This window comes from Vanacampus margaritifer, chromosome 11 (genome assembly GCF_051991255.1).
Source record: "Vanacampus margaritifer isolate UIUO_Vmar chromosome 11, RoL_Vmar_1.0, whole genome shotgun sequence".
In the NCBI taxonomy this organism is placed as follows: Eukaryota; Metazoa; Chordata; class Actinopteri; order Syngnathiformes; family Syngnathidae; genus Vanacampus; species Vanacampus margaritifer.
The window spans coordinates 2,539,372-2,558,264 of NC_135442.1; the positions used below are offsets into that span (position 1 = coordinate 2,539,372).

General features: G+C 38.8%; 1 protein-coding gene across 1 annotated transcript; it reads right to left on the reverse strand.

The window, feature by feature from the left end:
* Nucleotides 1-2,227: 2,227 nt before the first annotated feature.
* wdr75 (WD repeat domain 75) lies at nucleotides 2,228-18,255 on the reverse strand. Its single transcript, XM_077579605.1, has 21 exons — nucleotides 18,136-18,255; nucleotides 17,263-17,392; nucleotides 16,990-17,055; nucleotides 16,780-16,870; nucleotides 15,756-15,880; nucleotides 15,007-15,077; nucleotides 14,803-14,919; nucleotides 14,613-14,701; nucleotides 13,739-13,897; nucleotides 12,628-12,687; nucleotides 11,082-11,197; nucleotides 10,822-10,997; nucleotides 10,095-10,258; nucleotides 9,046-9,226; nucleotides 6,132-6,226; nucleotides 5,942-6,037; nucleotides 5,053-5,222; nucleotides 4,904-4,963; nucleotides 3,849-3,998; nucleotides 3,681-3,772; nucleotides 2,228-2,527 (listed from the first exon to the last, which is right to left on the reverse strand). The coding sequence occupies exons 1-21, from the start codon at nucleotides 18,219-18,221 to the stop codon at nucleotides 2,314-2,316; spliced, it is 2,508 nt and encodes an 835-aa protein (XP_077435731.1). The 5' UTR covers nucleotides 18,222-18,255; the 3' UTR covers nucleotides 2,228-2,313.
* Nucleotides 18,256-18,893: the final 638 nt, after the last annotated feature.

Below are 18,893 nucleotides of genomic sequence, written 5' to 3' on the forward strand. Positions count from 1 at the left end.
ATACGGTACATGATTGTGTTGTAGGGATTCTTGGCGTCACAGTCTGGCTTGCACATTCCTCGCGCCACAGAATCCCTTTTGTTCACAAAGTTGTCCTGGTGAAAAGATTTAAGAGTGGCTTAAGAGTTTCTTTTTTTTTCTGTCTTGGGGTGTGGATGGATTTTGATGTCACTGGTAGTACGGCAGTCCACATGACGGGCCTTTAAGTAGTTGGAAAGTTGGAAATACTTTTTTTTTTTTTTTTTTTTTTAAAGCCGGTCTGGATAGAAGTTTCACAGCGTGAAATTGTGTTGACATGTCGATCATAACTGGTCAATACAAAAAAATTGCTGCAACTGCACGACCGTTTCCAGTTTTTCAAGGATTATGATTTGGCCGTTCAAGTAGAAGACATTTTGAGAACTTTGGCAGAAAAGGTTTATCGTAAAAGAAGGCACAAAAAAGACCAAATGCCTGAATTTGAACAGGAAGTTGACCATTTTAGTATATATATATATATATATTTTTTTTTTAATAAACATCATGGACTGCACAATAAAAGACATATTTCAAGTTGTGCTTCATGCCCAGTAAATGTTGATGATACATAATGACGACAGTAAACCTGAGAAACATGACCTCATAAATGTTTCGTGTCTCCTTGAGGAACTAAATCTAAAGTATACTTAAAGTATATCGTATCGTATAAATCGTATATCTGGAGCATCAAGATAAGATTTCTAATTCTTAAGCCGTTCGTCACAGCTTATTAAATAACATACCGTGCGCACCATCAAACAAACTGTCAGCATGACATTTTTGCGTTCATAGAAGTTGTAATTTTGACCACTGTCACCATGTTTAACTCTTTGACTGCCAAAAACGTTAAATAACGTTTAGTAAAATCCTATGGAGGAGTGCCAAAGACGTTAAAAGATGTTTTTTTTTAAAACAGAGGTAAAACTAACCATTTTCTATTGTTGATTACTGAAAAACGGAATAAGGTAGAAACAAACTTTTTTTTATGATGAAAGATGAGAGTCCAATCTTTCATTTGGTAGCATGTGTGTTTCCATAGTCCAAACACATAATTTTCTGTGGACCGTGAAAGATCAGTCAAAAATGCTTAAATCGGCTGGCACCCACGGCATCCCTTTTCTGAAAACGTCTGGCAGTCAAAGAGTTAAAAATATATTTCCTGTACCACAGCTCACATCATTCAAATTGCGTAGTTTAATAAATGAACGGTTCCTGGCGTATTGGAATTTGAAAACATTTATATTTTTATATAGAACTGGCATTCCATAGAGCCTCTTTCGATTCATATCATGCATTTTGAGTTTTTTTTTTTAATGTAAAACTTAAGACAATTAACACGTTCTAATGTTGAAGTTAAAAACGGGACGTGTCTTAAAATGTAATTATAACTTGAAGCTGATTTCGATTCAAAACGGAGTCACTTTGACTTTGGTTCACTCACAGCAAAACTGTTGAGCACAATGAGACATTCAGATCCACCTCACTGCATGACTAAGCAGCTACAAACCCATTTGAAGATTGATGTAGCAAAGTATTTCTCTTTGGTAACAAATCCCAAAGTCACGAGTCTGCACTTTTATAAGATCACGTTTCGGTCCCAGAGTCAGAAGACTTTCAACTACAATCAGCATTTTTTTTTTTAGCTTCCTTCCTTCCTTAGGAGGTCGTTGTAGCAAACAAGAAGACAAAAAGATCCACACTAAGATAAAAAAGTATTATGTCAAGGTTTTATGCTTCTCTGTCAGGTGGCGAAAGTGGGTCAAGTTCGATTTCTTTACTGCGCACAACTAGCACTCTGGGACCTTTTTTTCTTCTTCCACTTTTCACATTTTCCTTTCCGTCCGTGTCGGACTTTGTATGCGTGTCATGTCATTCCCCTTTTCGCTGAGTAAACAAGGCTTTCATTGCTGTGCTGTGCTCTAATCAGCTGCAGTATCAGTTCCAATAGGACTTGTGATGATGTCACTATCAAGTTTACTGTCTTCGTGGAATACGGCAAGTTTATTATGCAAGCGCGCGAGCGTTTCTCTCAAGTCCCGAAATTATTTGCCCACGAGGAAACCTTCCTTTTGAAAATGGGACTTATCTGCTGTGTTTATCTTGCCGCCTTGTCTGTAGACGTTGAACCTTTGCAATAGCAAGAAAGTGTCAAGAAAGAGGGCACTTGATCCCTTAAAGTACGTGATTCTATTGATATTATTGGATACTATTTTTGTGTGTTGCGCACATTTATTGCAAAACAGAAAAATAAAAATGACATCATTATTGAACTTGAATTTACATTTCAGTTTTTGCTCAGGAGTCCAAGAGGCCGCTCAGCCAGCCGCGCTCCAGTTTTTTCACTCGCCTGAGTTCTCTAACCTGCGCTCGCGTCATCGCTGGTGCGGCGGCCTCGCTTGCTCCCATCAACGACCGCTTTGCTCCAAAAGCGCCAGTTTGCATTTCCTCCTCCTCGGAGTCCTCTTCCTCTTTCTCACTCTCCATTTCCTCCTCGACGTGTTTTGGTTTACTAAAGGGCATGAAAACAATTGCAGGGCTTCAGCGTGACTCTGCCATTTTTCATCCTAAACACATTTTTTGTCATGTGACCCACTTGAGAATCATTGCAGAAGTCGTTTTGTCTGCCTGTGCAATTTCATGACCACCAAACAAAAACTATTTTTGCAGAATTAGCCCCTTATTTTAAAAAGCGCGTTTTACCAAGTTTAAATGGGTTTAAGGAATATGGAAGAGGTTAAAAATGATTTATTAATTACATTTTTTATTATTATTTTTTTTAAATATAAATCGATGGCCTCAACTTTATTGCCTTTTTTTTTTTTTTAAACAAGCTAGCGCTAACTTCCACCAGCTTTTAGTTGGTGCTAACAAGAAGTTTCTAGCTAGGGCCAACATTAAACACCAACTAGTTACTAGCTTGCGCCAACATGTACCGGTAGAGCTGGCGCTGACAAGTTAATAGCTAGGGCCAACATAAAATACTCATGATTATTTATTTAATATACTGGATGGCCTTAACTTTAGCACAATTTTTTATTTTTTTTTTTTAAACCAAAATTAAACGAAAATGTTACCAGCTGCTGCTAACATTCAACAGTTCTAATAAAGTAGTAACAAGAAAAAGTGCTAACCACTACCAGTTAGGCAATCATTGCTGAAACAAGTTACAAGCTAGCGCTAACGTCCACCAGCTTCTAGTTGGTGTTAAAAAGACGTTTCGAGCCAGGGCCAACATTAAAGATTAACTAGTTACTAGCTTGCGCTAACATCTACCAGTATAGTTGGCGCTGACAAGTTAATAGCTGGGGCCAACATAAAATACCAACAAGTTAGGCCTACTAGGTAGCGCTACCATCAACCAGTTTCTAGCTGGTGCTAACAAGTTACTAGCTAGAGAAAGCATAACACTCACTAACTAGTGGTAACATCAAATCATAGCTGCTAGTTAACAACAACTACTAGTTATGAGCTAGTAGTAACAACAAGTTACCCGCTAGTGCTATCACCAAACATCTACAAGCTAATGTTAACAAAATATATACCGGTACTTACCTCACACTTCTTTTAAATAAAAAAAACAAACAAGCGATGTCTCGCAGCTGGAAAAACTTGTTAATCCAAGTAACACTGTACTAACAAAGTATTAGATTGCATCAACTGACCTGGACTCAGTGACTGAGATGAGCAGTGACTGCAGAAACACGGAGCAGAGGAAAGTGGCGGCAGGGAGGACGTGGGCCGGGGTCTGCAGAAGCTGTAAACAAAAGATGAAAATAAACTAAGAACATTCTTATGATGCCCAGAAATAAATCATCATCAAAAGTCCGCACCTCCTTAACAGCAGCAGAGCCCTGCGGAAGATGCTCTCTCGCTGCGGTGTCGGGACGATCCGATTGGTCCAGATCGTCCTCTCCTCCTTGGCGCCGTTGGCCCAGCAACAGCTGGAACGGCGTCATGGCGACGGTGTCGTCGATGGCAAGCTAGTAAAGGGGAAGAAGCGCACGAACAATACAACAATATCAGAAGGGGAGACAAAAGAGAGAAATGTACTAAATGTACCATTATAGTGGAAAACAATTAACTCATTTGCTCCCAAAAACGCATAAATACGTTCTATTTTAAATGTTTTAAGTTTCTTAGAGCATACAGAAGGCTTTGATGCAGCCTCTGAACTGCAGAGAACGGGTGAAGCATTGGTAGAAAATACAAAAACAGCCAGCAAGTGACAGCAGAGTTTAAGAGATCAACCAGGGCCATGTTGCAAACAAGCTGATTTCCTCATAGTTCTAAAGAGATTTGGGAATAATGATGAAACTTAGCTATATTCTAACGCTAATTGATGCAAAACGGAAACAGATCGAAATATACTTTTTTTTCCTGATGAAAGAAGAGGCTCTAATCTTTTCTTTTGGTAGGTTCCATGTCTTTATAGCAATAGAACACAATATTCTGTGGGCCTGGTAAAATCAGTCAAAATTCAGCAAAACAGCCGGCAGCAAATTGAAAATGTCTGAGTAAATTAAGTTGTTTTTTTTTTTTTAAAAAAAGGAGGGGGGAACAGATTTTTTTCTCTAGATTAAAAAAAAAACGGAATAAATTACTCTGTCAATAGTGCGTTTTTTTGTTAATATTGGAAAATATTTCAATAAAAATAAGCGCAGGTCAAATTTACCAGTATGTATTTTCTTCATTTCATTTGATATGTGATTGAACCGGCAGCAGGTCACAATGTTCCACGAACATTTGCGTTCCAAATAAACAAACATAACAGGCGAGTTCATGCACTGCTGTACGGTCATAAAATGCTGTGAAATCTAAGACGGGCCAAAGGGACATAAAGGTTTACAATAATGTTGTCAAGATCATAAAACGCCTTACACTTTACCTGTTTATTAGAAGCCATCAGTTGTTCTTCCTCTGCTTTGGTGATAAAGGTCATAAGGTCCTGCATAGGAAGAGCTCGTGTCAAGTTCAGTGGATTAACAGCCTCACACGCACAAGATGGACACCATTACAATCGTGTTTTCATCCCACCATGTGCTGGCCAAGAAAGTAGAGTTGGGATCGGTTGAGCCATTGGCAGCTCTCATCGCAGCTTTCCTGCATGGCGTCCCTCGGGGAGAAGACGGCCCGGGTCACCTTTCCCGGGCAAACCGCCTTTTGGCAAAACAGCGGCCGCGGCTCGCAGGGCTTAAACACAAACACTGACGAGCAGGACAAGGAAAATGGGGCGTTTATATGACAACATTCCATATTCAAAACGAAAGAGAATGGCTGGCTTCATTTAATAGTTAATAATAAAATAATTTCATTTACCACTTTAAACCGGTTGCCATGTTGCGGGGCAAACAAACAGGTAAAAAGAAAAGATAATTAAAAAAAATAGTTTTCTCCTGGTGGCCTCACTTTTGTTTTTCCCCATGTTTCTTTTTTTACATTATTTTTGAATTGGTAAAAATCACAATTTGGATTGTGATGAGTAAAAATCCAGTTTTAACTAGGGGTGTCAGGCGCTTAACATTTTTAATCGTAATTTTAATCACATGACTTCAATGGTTAATCAAATTTTCTATGTGTTCTAAATGTACAATAAAATATGTTTCCATACTTTCCATACTTAATATTAACATAAGTTAAACTGATAGAAACAACAACAAAAGCGTATAAATACGTCTTTGGGATCATGGTCATATTTAAAATCAAACGTGTATATATACGTTTTGGGGAGCAACTGAATTAAGAGCTATCTAACGTTTAACATGAAGTAACTTGTGAAATTCTGCACATTTTTTAAAATTGTGAAATACAACTTGACCCAAGTCTCCACAAATGTATGCATTAATCGTACTTAAAAAAAAGGGGGTGGTGTTAAAGGCTTTAAATTAACTCAAAATGAATGCACTAATTTTGCACAAATACTTACAGTCAGTACATCCATTGAGGCTGCAGAAGGCCGCCATGTTCTCAGACAGCGGGTCAGACAACAGCAGGCTGACGTCCATGGAGGTGCTCCACTCCACTACCACAAAGACAACAGGAAAAAAAAAAAAGTAAGCAAACACAACACATACAGTATGGAAAGCGTATGTGCTTTAACACAATAAGAGCTTTACGTGAGCACGTGAGGAGATTCCAACAACAGAGCAGGTTCTTCACCGTCGTGCCCAGCAAGTATTTGGAGCAGCTTAGTCGGCCAAAACAAAGATTCCTGGGGGAAGAAGAAAATAAAAGTTCCTTTTGAGGTTTTTTTTTTTGTGTGTCGATGTGTGGCTAAAAATTCCAGACACACTCCATACATATTTTACAGGATTATCTTTTTTTTTTTTTTTTCCCCTTCTGTGAAGACTTCCAATTAGAACATGCAAGCCGGGCTTGAACACCCACAAAGATCAATGATTGGAGGCTATATATCAAATAAAATAGCTCAAGATAATTGGTGGGTTCAAAACCTTGGCACCTCAAAAGCGGGCACGCGCATTGATAATCTGTCTTAATTTGAGCATTTTTCCTCTCTTCCAGTCAAAATCAGCCGAGGGTGACGAGTGGATGCCGCAAAAATGATTGTCCTGAGCAATTATTTTGTGGGATTGGGGTGCGTTAGATCTGTTTGTTTTTTGGAAGCTAATGCTAATGCTAAGAGGATAATAGTTGAGTCGCATTGACTGATAAATAAGACCATTTATTTGATATCATTTGTGCAACTGTATGACAACTCCATGTAAATACATTGCTCTCTTTCGCTGTACATGTATGGTCTCTGGGTCCAGTTGGCCCACCCCCGACTCACCCATCCAATCACTTTCATGGCCCTACACGGACAACTTTGAGTCCAATAAATGTCACAGCTGCATGGTTGCTATTCACACACAGTACTATTTTTAAAAAAAAAATCACAGAAAGAGATAACGCTGTGCAATAATTTATTGTACCCTACTATCGGCCGTGTTACATGGCTTTCTACTAGAGTGCTATAAATTCTGACTGTCTGTGAGGCAGTGAAGGTGTCTTGAGTGTGATTGGACGAATGAGTCGGGGGGCAACTGGGAAGAGCAAGAGGAGCACGCCAGCATGTGCCAGTGGGCTGGAGACTAAAGTGAAACGCAAGCTGGATATTTTCAAGTTGTCACCGTCATTGCTTGGGGTCTCTCACATGGAAAACAAGATATTAAAATAAAATAAAAAATTTACTTAAGAGCCATCCTGGATAACGAGCCCTGAACCTCAGCGCCGAGCAGCTGAGCTCAGCATTATTCAACATTTGGGAGTTTCACAATGAGTCAGGAGATGGTTGGCTGTGAGGTCAAGCGATTCAGCAGGCTCAACACATCCATAGGCAGGCGCTGATTATACAAGACGGCGCTGTTGGCAGCTGTCAAAACAGCTCAAAGTATTTTTTTTCCACCCTCCCTTACTTCAAGAAATAAATCCTCGTCAGCTCCCAAACTACCGCAACTTTGGTACGTGAGGTTATTAAAAAAAGGTGCTTCTTATAAATGAGTCCTGCCCTTAAATCCACTTTTGACTCTTTTTTTTTTTCCCCAGGTATCTTTTGGACAGAAATGAGGCCATCAGCATTTGACAGCTTTGCAGTTTTTTGAAGAATTCTCTTGCCCATGCCTCGCCAAGTCACATTGCAGTATTGCAAAATTGTCACCCGTCAAGAAGTTCTTCTACGAGTTCAGCGCCATTTTGTGAAGCTTTATGGCCACCACACTGCTCCTACGGGTATTATAATCGTCACAATCCTTGACAAGTTTCTCAAAAACGATCTGTTCTTGTCAATAGTGCTCATTTCATTAGCAAAAACTAAATGAAAACATTTTTGTCAACACACATTTTTCAATGGACGAAAACTAGGCAAGACTAGACTTTCATTAATAAACAATGACTGGGACTAAATCGGTATGCATTTTGGACGACTAATGAAGATGAGACAAAAATGTACTTCACTTGATAAAAACTGGACTAAAAGCTTTTGATATTTTAGTTCATGAACAAAAAACGAGACAGAAATGATTTGATTTCGTAAAATCCTGTCTCTGGTAATCTGTCATGTGACACGGTCATGTGACCCCCCTCCCCCCTCCTTTTTTTTCAAATCTGCAGCTAGTGAGTGCAAAATGCACAAAAACACAGAGGACAGACAGAAGGTGGATTCACGGTGAAAGGGAAAAAAAAAAAAAAAAAAAAGTTAATAATTGTTATAACGTAACATTAATCCAACGGTTACAACGTTTCAACAATGTTAATCCGACCACTAACTAATGCTGGCTCATAGCATGGAGCCATAGTAGCCACTTGTTGACTATATAATATAATTAACAAAATATAGAGGGGTAAAATTATTGTCCTGATTAAAACTAGATTAAAATGTCAGTTTTTTTATTAAAAAAACTATAAATAAAATGATGTTTTCTTGGACTAAAATAAATACTAAAATGCTAGATTTATTGACAGTCGACTAAAAATAGACAAAATAAAAATGGGATGAGGTTGACTATGATAAAAACTAACAAGCGTGATTGAAACTGGACTAAAACAGACAACATTCTAAAATGGCGGATACAATTAACACTACTTATCAAACATGCAACAGAAGGCCTTTTACTGAGCCAATCAGAGGTTTCATACGGTTTAAAAGGTCAATTTGACACATAACAGGAAGGTTAAATACGGCTGACTTGAGAAAAGTGATACAGGAATGAGGAAGAGCTTTCGCTTCGACTGCATTTGTTTTGTGGGTGTTAAACAACAACAACGTGACAGTGATGTATGTCCCTGAGGCTCCATCGGTTCCCATGACACGACTGCTGGCAAAGCAACCATCGAGGGTCCAAGTCCCACGTGATGAAGCCACTGTTAAATCATTTCAGGGCAAGCAACTGAAATTCATTAGCAAAATTGCTAATCAAACCTTTTCCAGACTTCAAGATCTGGGATAAGTTGTTCAATCCGTTGGGCCCTCATTTAGCCACACAATCAATTCCTCATCAAACTACCAGCCACCAAAATGATTTGTTGTCTGACCTGATATCACCCGGCGGTTGGGACAACGTGGTCAGGAGCTCCCAAGTGGCCGGGTTCCACAGAGTCACCACCCCCTGGAAGCCGACGGCCAGCAGGGAGCCGTCGGCTGAGAAGCAGCAGCATTGAGGCGCCAGGCTGTGATAGGAGCCCACAAAGTCGCACGACCACGTTGGACCCTCGTCTGTACCGGGTCGTCCCGTCGAGAAGAAAGGAAGAGAGCGAAAGTGAGAATAGAGATGACACCAGTGTACACTGAAGCATTCTGCTGAGAACAAAAATAAGACATTCTTGTCATTGTAGACAACAAAACACTTTCATCGCTTAAACGCTTTTTGTTTGCACGGCAACTCTCCTGTTATGTGTCTGGTCAAATTGACCCGATTTTTTTCCCCCGTTCTGACACTTTGGGCCAAATTAAACAATTCATGGGTCAAAGTGACCCAGGAACGTTATTTCTGAGAAACAGGTAACGGGTGTGAAGGCGTCGTAAAGATTTATTCGTTTTATTTTACATATTACGCTGCACTGAAAGGAGATGCTTAAATCTCATTGCACATTTGTTTGTATAATGACGATAAAGTCTTTAACCCCTGTTATGTTACGGGTCATATCGACCAATTATGATGTTGCAAAAAAATGAAAAGCCAGTCTCATTTCACAAAAATGCAAGTTGAGTTCATAGTGACAAACAAAATCTATTGAGATTTGTTACCGTTCTGGTTAATTAATAAAAATGGCCGTGTCAAATTGACTTACAAACTTCTCATTCCTGTGAACGCCGTATTGTTATTTCTGGAACCTGAAGATAATGGAAGGGCGAAGGTGACCCATGGGGGCCAAGTTTAGGAGGAATGCAAATAAAAAAATGTTACAGTAATGTCAATTTTTTCCCTAAGATTTTTGCCAAGATTTTTACATAGACAGTGCAGTAACTAAACTGTTGCCTGTAAAATTTTAAGTGCCCAAGACAGGAGTGTTAAAAAAAAAAAAATCTCTGTAAATGTGGTTTCCCTCTCCAGACGCCAAGTACATCGGAATGTCCATCTCACCTTCCATGTGGGTGGGGGGCACCGTCTGTTGCCAGGCTTTGAAGTGTCCATCCTTACTGGCGGAGACCAGCGTGGCGGTCTGGTGGTCCGGTGCGGCGGGGCAGAAGCACATGGCCGTAATCCCACCCTCGTGGGGGGCTGAGATGGTTGTGTCCAGCACAAAACTGGAGATGAGAAGTGAAGAATTTCAGATTTGAGATTCTCTTTTTAAACCCACCTACGGGTCAAATTGACCCAGCCACGTTATTACTTAGTCACGTATTTTTCAGGTCAAAACGACTTTTCTGATTGGCTTAATGAGTAAGCTAAATCTCCCTAGACAAGGAAAATCTGTCAAAATGAGTCAGGTACTGCACACCTGAGAAAACTGACAAAACAGGAGTTTGAAGTTGACCCAAACAGTCTTTGCTTAGCTAGCATCAATGGCTAAAGCCAAACTGTGGCGGGGTTTTTACTTTCTGGACCTGGATTTGCCACCTCTGCGCACAAGTAATACACATTTTTAAAAAACAACCTGAAAACTAATACTGAAACTAACTAAAACTAAATTATAGCATTTTTTTTAAATAACTAAAGCTAATAAAAACTAACAGAAGCACCCTGAAAACTAATTAAAACAAACTAAATTTAAAAAAACTCAAATGAAAATTCCCAAACTAGAATAACCCTGCCAATAATGCAACACTATTCAATGCCTAGACTATTCAATGGCAAAGACTTCAATGACCTTTGTGTTTGTTGGTCAAATGTCCACAGTTTCAAATGAAGCTCCAACTCTGCTGCTTTCTGTTTCCTCTCTTCAACCGTCGCCAGCCGCTCTCCGGCGGCGTCGAGCGCGGCCTTCACCACTTCGAACTGCTGCAATCCCAACTCATGGATGTACTCCTGCTGCACGATATCCAACTAGGGGAAGGAAAAACGTGAACGTCTGAATCACAACAACAACATTGTGATGGGAGTGACCGAGCGACTGTTGAAAATGCTTACGTTGAAAAGCAGCTTATCTCTTTGAAGGGAGTAAAACTGCAAGTGGCCCGGCTTCCCATTCAGGACAAGTGCTTTGGTGCGTGGGTCTACCATCATGTCTGTGGCGACGCTTTCTCCTGCGCATGGACAGTGTTTAGCTCTATGACCACTTTTATTTTGACACGTTTCTATTTCAATTGCGGTTGTCTGATAGGGTTTACTGATGTTTTTAGAATGGCTACATTTATTATCATTTAACTTATTAGGGGTGTCAGGCAATTACATTTTTCAATCGCAATTAATCGCATTGCTTTAACAGTTAACTCACGATTAATCGCACATTTTTATATCTGTTCTGAATATAACTTTTCATACTCTTGTTAACATAAAAGTGGAAAAACAATGTTAAATAGAAATATGGCTGCACCTTTTAGTCATCGATACAGTAATTTCATAATAATAAAAAAAAAAAAGTGTGTTAAAATTAACTCATTCACTCCCAGCCATTTTCACTGAAGCAACCCCTTCGCTCCCGGCTGTTTTACTGGATTTTGACTGATTTTGCAAGTCCCACAGAATATTGTGTTCTATTGCTATAAAAACATGAAAAGTATGAAATATTAGAGTATTTTCTTTCATCAGGAAAAAAAAGTATATTTCTATCTGTTTCCGTTTTGCAGCAATAAGCATTACAATATAGCAAAGTTTCATCATAATTCACAAATCTGTTTCAAACTGTGGGGAAAACAGCTTGTTGCAACATGGCCCTGGTTGATCTCTTTTGCTCTGCTGCCACCTGCTGGCCTTTTTTGTAATAACTACCATTGCTTCAACTGTTCTCTACAGTTAAGAAGCTGCAACAAAGCCTTCTGTAAAAAACAAACATTAAAAAAAACGTAAAAATACGTCTTTGGGGCACTGGTAATATTTAACGTTTTTGGGAGCAAATGAGTACTGTATTGTAAAAAAAAAAACAGAGTGATTTTGATTTGCGTTGGTCATTTTTCTGCCACTAGATGGCATAATTGTAACTAACTTGTGAAATTCTGCACATTTTTAAATTGTAAAATCAAACTTGATCCCAGTCTCCACAAATAGATGAATTATTATTACATTTATTACTACACAAATCTTGACTTGGACGTGTCCGCTGCGTTGCGACTGGGGCGGTCATTAATCACACGTTAAAAAAATGTGTTCAATTAAAATTAATTAAAGGAACTTTAAATCAACTCAAAATTAATGCACCAATTTTGACACTCCTACTTATTTGTCGTTCTTTGGACGAATAAACCACTTATTTGGGGGCATGTAAAAAAAAAAAAAAACAGTCAGCAGCACCGTCCTGGGAAAAAAATGTTCGTCGTTGGATGACTTTCACAGCTGTTACTTTGACTATCTCTATAATGATCCCTAACTAGAATCAGGTATCCAGACAAATGTTGAAATGGCAAATTTGATTGGGAAACGTGATATTTTGTCAAACTTGGAGATAACACAAAGTTTGCTTGAGCAACTTCATACAGACTAATCCTTAAAGTAAAATGTTGTTGAGGTTGTTACTCACCTTTGACGAGACCCTGAATGACGGCAGACACTTTAACACAGCTCTCGATAATTGTGATTTCTGCAAGGAAGAGAAAAACACAGTTAATGACAGCTTACAGTCCTTTAACCGCATATACGTTTGCTTATTGTTAATCTAGAAATGAGACATGGACACAAGAAAAATAAAAGCAACCATGAACACACCACAACTCCATTAACTACCGTTTACTTAGTAAAGTGCAATATGGACCAAATGATAAATCGTAATAATCTTCCTCAAAATGACACATTTTCTCCATTTATTTATGAAACGTTTTACATATAAAATACAATAAAATGGAAATCATTTTCCTCGCATTCAACATGCCTGGGTGTTGGCGGATCCAAAAATATTTCTTTAAACACATTTTCGAAAATATTTTTGGGAGACTTTTTAAACAGGTCAATTTGACCTGCATATTATTCAGAGTGGTGATGCACAATAATAGCGGTGGCCGATAATTCTCGGCAATTATCAACCAATTTGACGTCCTACAAATAAACCAGATAATAAAGAAATTATAGTAATAAGTATAATTTGTATTGGTGCTGTCAAAGTTAAGGCGCTAATCAATCACAAAAAATTACCGCATTAATCATGTATTAACGCCGATTAATCACACTTTTAATTTTGACCGCAGATGATCATTCAGCATAAACATAACTACACGCATTAAATTGAAGCATTTCATAAATGTTTGCATATGACATTCAGAATATTTGTTCATTTCAAAGTATTGGGTTTCCCATTTTAAATTACCGGTATGCAAGTAATTAACTGATTAGAAAAAGAGGATGAGTGTGTGCAGTGGATAAAACATTTTTGAAGATGTCTTTATAACATAACAGGTGATTAATTAAGCCATTAATTGTGATTAATCAAAATTCTAAGCTGTGATTAATTGGATTCAAAAATGTAATTGTTTGACAGCTTGTATCCAAGTTAATTTTGCAAACAAATATCGTCTTATCGATTATCGACACCTTCTAAATGATTGGTTTATCGTATCGGTAGGAAATAGCATTATCGTGCATCCCTAATTCAGACGGATACAAATGCAGTTGAAAAGACAAAAGACAAAATGTCTTACTGTTATCTGCATGCGAGGTACAGAATAAGGCGCCATCAGGTGAGACGCTGATGTGTGTGATTGCGGCACCAAGTCGGGGAAGAAAGTCCCGCTGAGTCTCCTGACCATATTTCCACTGGACCAGCACAGACTCCACACCTCCGCTCAATAGGTTGGTACCTGGTCACAACAAAACAAAACATTTAAAAAAGGTACTGTAAATTGGAGATGGGCCTCTGAAATGATGGAGGGGACGCCATTTTTCATCTTCCGAACCAGATGTATGCTAAAAATGCCATTTTAATTAAATATGGATTTTAAAAAAATATGCATGTCTGTTTTATACAGAACCAATGTACAGCATAGTACATCATATAATGCTTTTTTAAAAAAAAAAAAATAAAAATTTTTTTATAAATAACACATTTTATAAATAAATAAATAAGAAAAAACATCCAATCTTCAACAACAAAGTGTTTGAATAATCAGAAAATAACCACATTTTTTTTTTTTTTTTTTGCTAAGGGCTCTCACACAGAAAAATAACCATTCAAGGATGGCACAAAACTGCAACCAAAAATAAGTGCAAAACCTCATTTTGTGCATTTTTAAAAATATTATTCAAAAACTATGTTTGTCCTGCGTGTCATTCCAAATCTGCAAAAAATTATTGGGCAGTGTATTGTTGAAATGCGTCAGAAAAATGTTTTTGTTAATTTGTGATAAACCCCAAATAAATATTGACCACAAAAAAGTCCCCCCCTCCAAAAAAAAAAAAATCATAATTTTTAAAATACTGGGAAAAAAATCTGTGCTTAAGTCAATAAATAAATGAAACAAGTTGCCAGTTGTCCATCCCTGCCATAAATTGATTTCGATAAGATAGGAACCGTGCCTTCCGGAGTGAAGCAGAGCGAGCTGACAGCATTGTGGTGCCAGTGTAGTGTCAAATAGGTGTACTCCTTCTTGTGGTTGAAGTTTCTCCTAGAGGATCAAAACAATAAGAAACAAATAAAATAAAAATAAAAAAGAGTGACTATGCCATCAATATTAACGTCTCATTGGTGTCATCGCACGCGACTCACCACAAGCGAATCTTTCCATCCTCGTGTCCGGTGGAAATGACGTCGTCTTTCGGGTGACAGGCGACGCACGTGAACGTGTTTTTGCGTCCTTTTTTGTTGTCTTGTTTCAGGGAGAAGCTTTTGAAAATACAGGAAAGAAAGTCAGAGAGTGAGATGATCGTCACGATAAATTAACAACCCCCACTCCCAACTTTTGTCGCTCACCTGAACATCTGGCTCTTCTTGAAGAAATACACCACCAAATGCACATCCTTGACTGAAGCAGCATACTCCCCCTGTGACGAAGTTTTGGACAGTGGATCATCATACAGTGGCTACAAAAAGTCTACACACCCCTGTTCAAACACCTCAAATGAAGTTTGGATGTTCTAGTAGGCTTTCCTGAATTTCTTTCTGCTTTTTAGTAGAAGGCTGAAGGTTTTGTGCAAACTGACTGGTATTTGGAACCTTGACTCAAGTCACAGATCCAACTTAAGGGGGAAAAAATAGTACCAAAGCATGATGGTGCCATCATCATGCTTTACTGGAGGAATTGTGTTGTTTTTTGCACCAATCACAACTTTTGGAATTATGGCCAAAAAGTTCAGCCTTGGCTTCATTCGACGATAACACGATTTGTCTCATGCAATGGGAGCTTTCATGTGTGTTTTTGCAGAATGTAGCAGGGCCAGGATGTTTTTCTTTGTTAGATAAAGCTTCCCATTTTCCAACCTACCAATCTAATCTTGAGAAGGGATGTATGGACTTTTCCCATCCACTTTATTTCTAAATCTGCTGGTTTAGACCAAACCTGAAAACCAATTTTGTAGCAATGCAACAGCTCGTATACTGCTAAGCTAACCATATGACACAAATACATTTGAATCCTCCTTATATTTGTCACGGGTGCATGATATGTCTCTGTTTAGTAACATGTCGTCGTTCAAGATGTCTGACAGAAGCGGCGTACACACCCCTCTGCCAAAGGCGATGGATTCCGGACTGGCGCTGACGTCTGGGAGGACGGCCGAAAGTTCCAGGCCTTCCACTATCTGTTCTGCGCTCTGAGGCAGATGGAGCACCACTAGCTGGAACAGCTCTACATACACATACACACACAAGTTGTGACCTTTTACCTCCATTCCCCCTTTCACAAACAGTAAAAAGGCCACTCAGTATTGCTGCTCCGTCTCTGGCACACCCTAGTGGTGCTGTGTGGTAATTAATGAAAGAACTTGAAATGTGCTGAATGAATGCTATTTAGATTTAGCAGCTACACAGTAACTGAAATAAGTGTGTGCTATATGGGCCTATATACACGCATGTTTTTTTCAGGTTTAACTACCATTGTGGGGACCGACTTGAAATTTTGGGGACATTTTGGTGGTCCTCACAAGTTCAGACCTCTTTTTGAGGGTCAAGACTTGGTTTTAGAGTTTAGGATTGAATTGGGTTATGGTTGGGGTTAGGGTAAGGAATGGGGGAAGGCAATCATTTTTGATGGTTGAGGGTTAGGGTAAGGAATGGGGGAAGGCAATCATTTTTGATGGTTGAGGGTTAGGGGACGGGGCTAGGAAATGCATCATGTCAATGAGATGTCCCCACGATGATACACAGACAAGTGTGTGCGTGTGTGTGTATTCAGCTTCATAAAACGGCCACTTCAAATTAAAATGGTTGACTTCCTGTTCAATTTCCGATAAGGGTCGGAGGTTACTTTGTGCAGCAAGTTATGTTACATATGATTGATTGGTTGATTGGCGAAACTCATGCCAAGGGCTAGTTGTTTTTTTCTCTCCAAACGTTCCAGGTGGTGCTAATGAGTTAATTTTTTTTTTTTTTATGTTGTGTTGAGGATTCATTTAAAAACACATATTTTTACACCAGGATAATTAATGCACATGTTTGCAAAAAATGGTGAGTGACACGTGCTGGTACACTTGTGATGAATATTCATTTAATGGTAAGGTAAAAGGTGACATCAGAAGAATCGCCTACCGGTTCTTTGGTCACGGAAGACGATGAAGACCACTCCCTCATGGTGTGCAGAGGCATAGATGGCGGAAATTGGATGTCCAACAAAGTAAGACTAGAAGACATGAGAACTCAGTCAAGATTGAGAAAAACAGGCTATTTTTTCAAATGTGTATATAAAATAAATGACACATTAGTAAACACAACTGGACATAAGGGGGGGAAAAAAATCACCTTAATGAGGATACCATCTGCAAAGTCCCAAAGCCTGACACTGCCATCTGCAGAGCAAGAATAGACCTGCAACAACAACAGCACAGTTACAAAACATAATGAATAATTAACAATATAGTATACAAACAACTTAAAGTCTTGTGTTCATTAAACATTTATTAAAACACATTATTAAGACACCCAAGAACTGATTCAAGAGTAAGCTGGATTGCTAAATAAGCAAGATATATGCAATAAGAGTCTCCCGAATCAAAATGTCAAAGATGAATGTACCTGCAGGTGGTTGGAGGGCTTGAGCAGCACACCTGTGACCAGGTCAGTGTGTCCTCGCAACTCATGAATGCATTCCTCTGTAGCTGTGCTGTACACCTTCACATAGTTTCCGGAGGCACACAGGAGGAATCTGCAATCACACAGGTAGCGGGTTGTGTTTGGTCATGTCATGTGCCACATCGCTGTATTCATTGACAAAGGTATTTTGTTGAGGACTAGGATAATACAATGTGTGGCTGAACTAGGGTTGTTTGAGAGTAAGCGTCTAATACATGACACTGCTCTGCGTGTAGAATTTTTGATCAGATGGGGGCAGTGTTTGTCATCATCTCAATATCAGATCACCACAAAAATGATGATGCCATTATCTTGGGCTTTGCTCGTTTTCAACTGTGAGTTCTGATTGTTGAACAATACATGTGGGGAGGGGAAACAAGTACAATGCCACTTGCATTAGACAGGGCTGAAAACAAGCCAATTTCAATGCACAAAAACAAGGGTGTGGAAAGTGTGCCTCAAAGTGCACTGCATGAGACAGAAAGGCCCATGAAACAAATTATACCATGGCAACAACGCTGTTGAAATGTCTAATTTTTTAGCCATGGGTTATTTTGACTGGAGTGACCAACAGACAAGTCATTATACCCGGGGACCGTTTTAAATGGTTAAAAATGCATACGGATCCTTTACGTTATTTATTACACTTCAGTACCATGAAATGTACGAAGTGTTGTATTGTGGTCTTTAGCAGAGCGTTTTACAAAGCTAACTGCTAGCCCCGGCATTAGCAACAAGGCTGTACAACTTGACAACCGCGACGGCGCTCGCCTCTGCGCGCGAACCGCGATCCTATGTGGAGAAACGTGCACTTACTTTGAATCGCTTGAGACAACAGGCGCTCGAAAGTTGATTTTACTCCCGCCGCGGTGAACCACGCGGATATTTGCGTGTTCCACCATGTTTTCGCTGTGGGTTCAACTTTGACCCTCTGACCTTACTTATGAAAATGTACAATGGCGCCACCTATAGCACTGGAGGATTTTGTCCATCCATTCATTCATTCATTCATTCATTCGTGAGCCCGGATTCGAACAAACTTGCTCTAGTCCAGCACATTTGTAACCCCTCATCCACAAAGTAAAACTACTGATTCAATTCTCTTACCAAAAGTGAAAAAGTTCAGACTCTGGAAAATTATTTAAAAAAATATATATATATATTACCGTCAGTATGCACCAAATCTGTTTTGATAACTTGGATAAAAACATAACTACACACAAAATATTTTCCTCTTTATTAACTTGCGTAGTACCTATACTGACAATTAAAAAAAAGCTAGGTAGCTAATTGGCTCATGCTATTGAAATAATGTTTCCATAATTGTGAACCTACTAAGGAATAAACTGAAAAAGAAAAAAAAGCACTTTACGTGTAAGTGTTTTTAAACTAGACGGCAGATTCTGACAGATTAGATTATTTAAGTTGACAACAGCAAGGAATTCTTGCATTTCTTCTTGAACATTTTAATTATTACTTAATTATATCCAATACAATACAAATATCTGCATAACAATTTTACACACAATGTCAGTATTACGATATCAATATCTATATATACATATGAAAAAAAT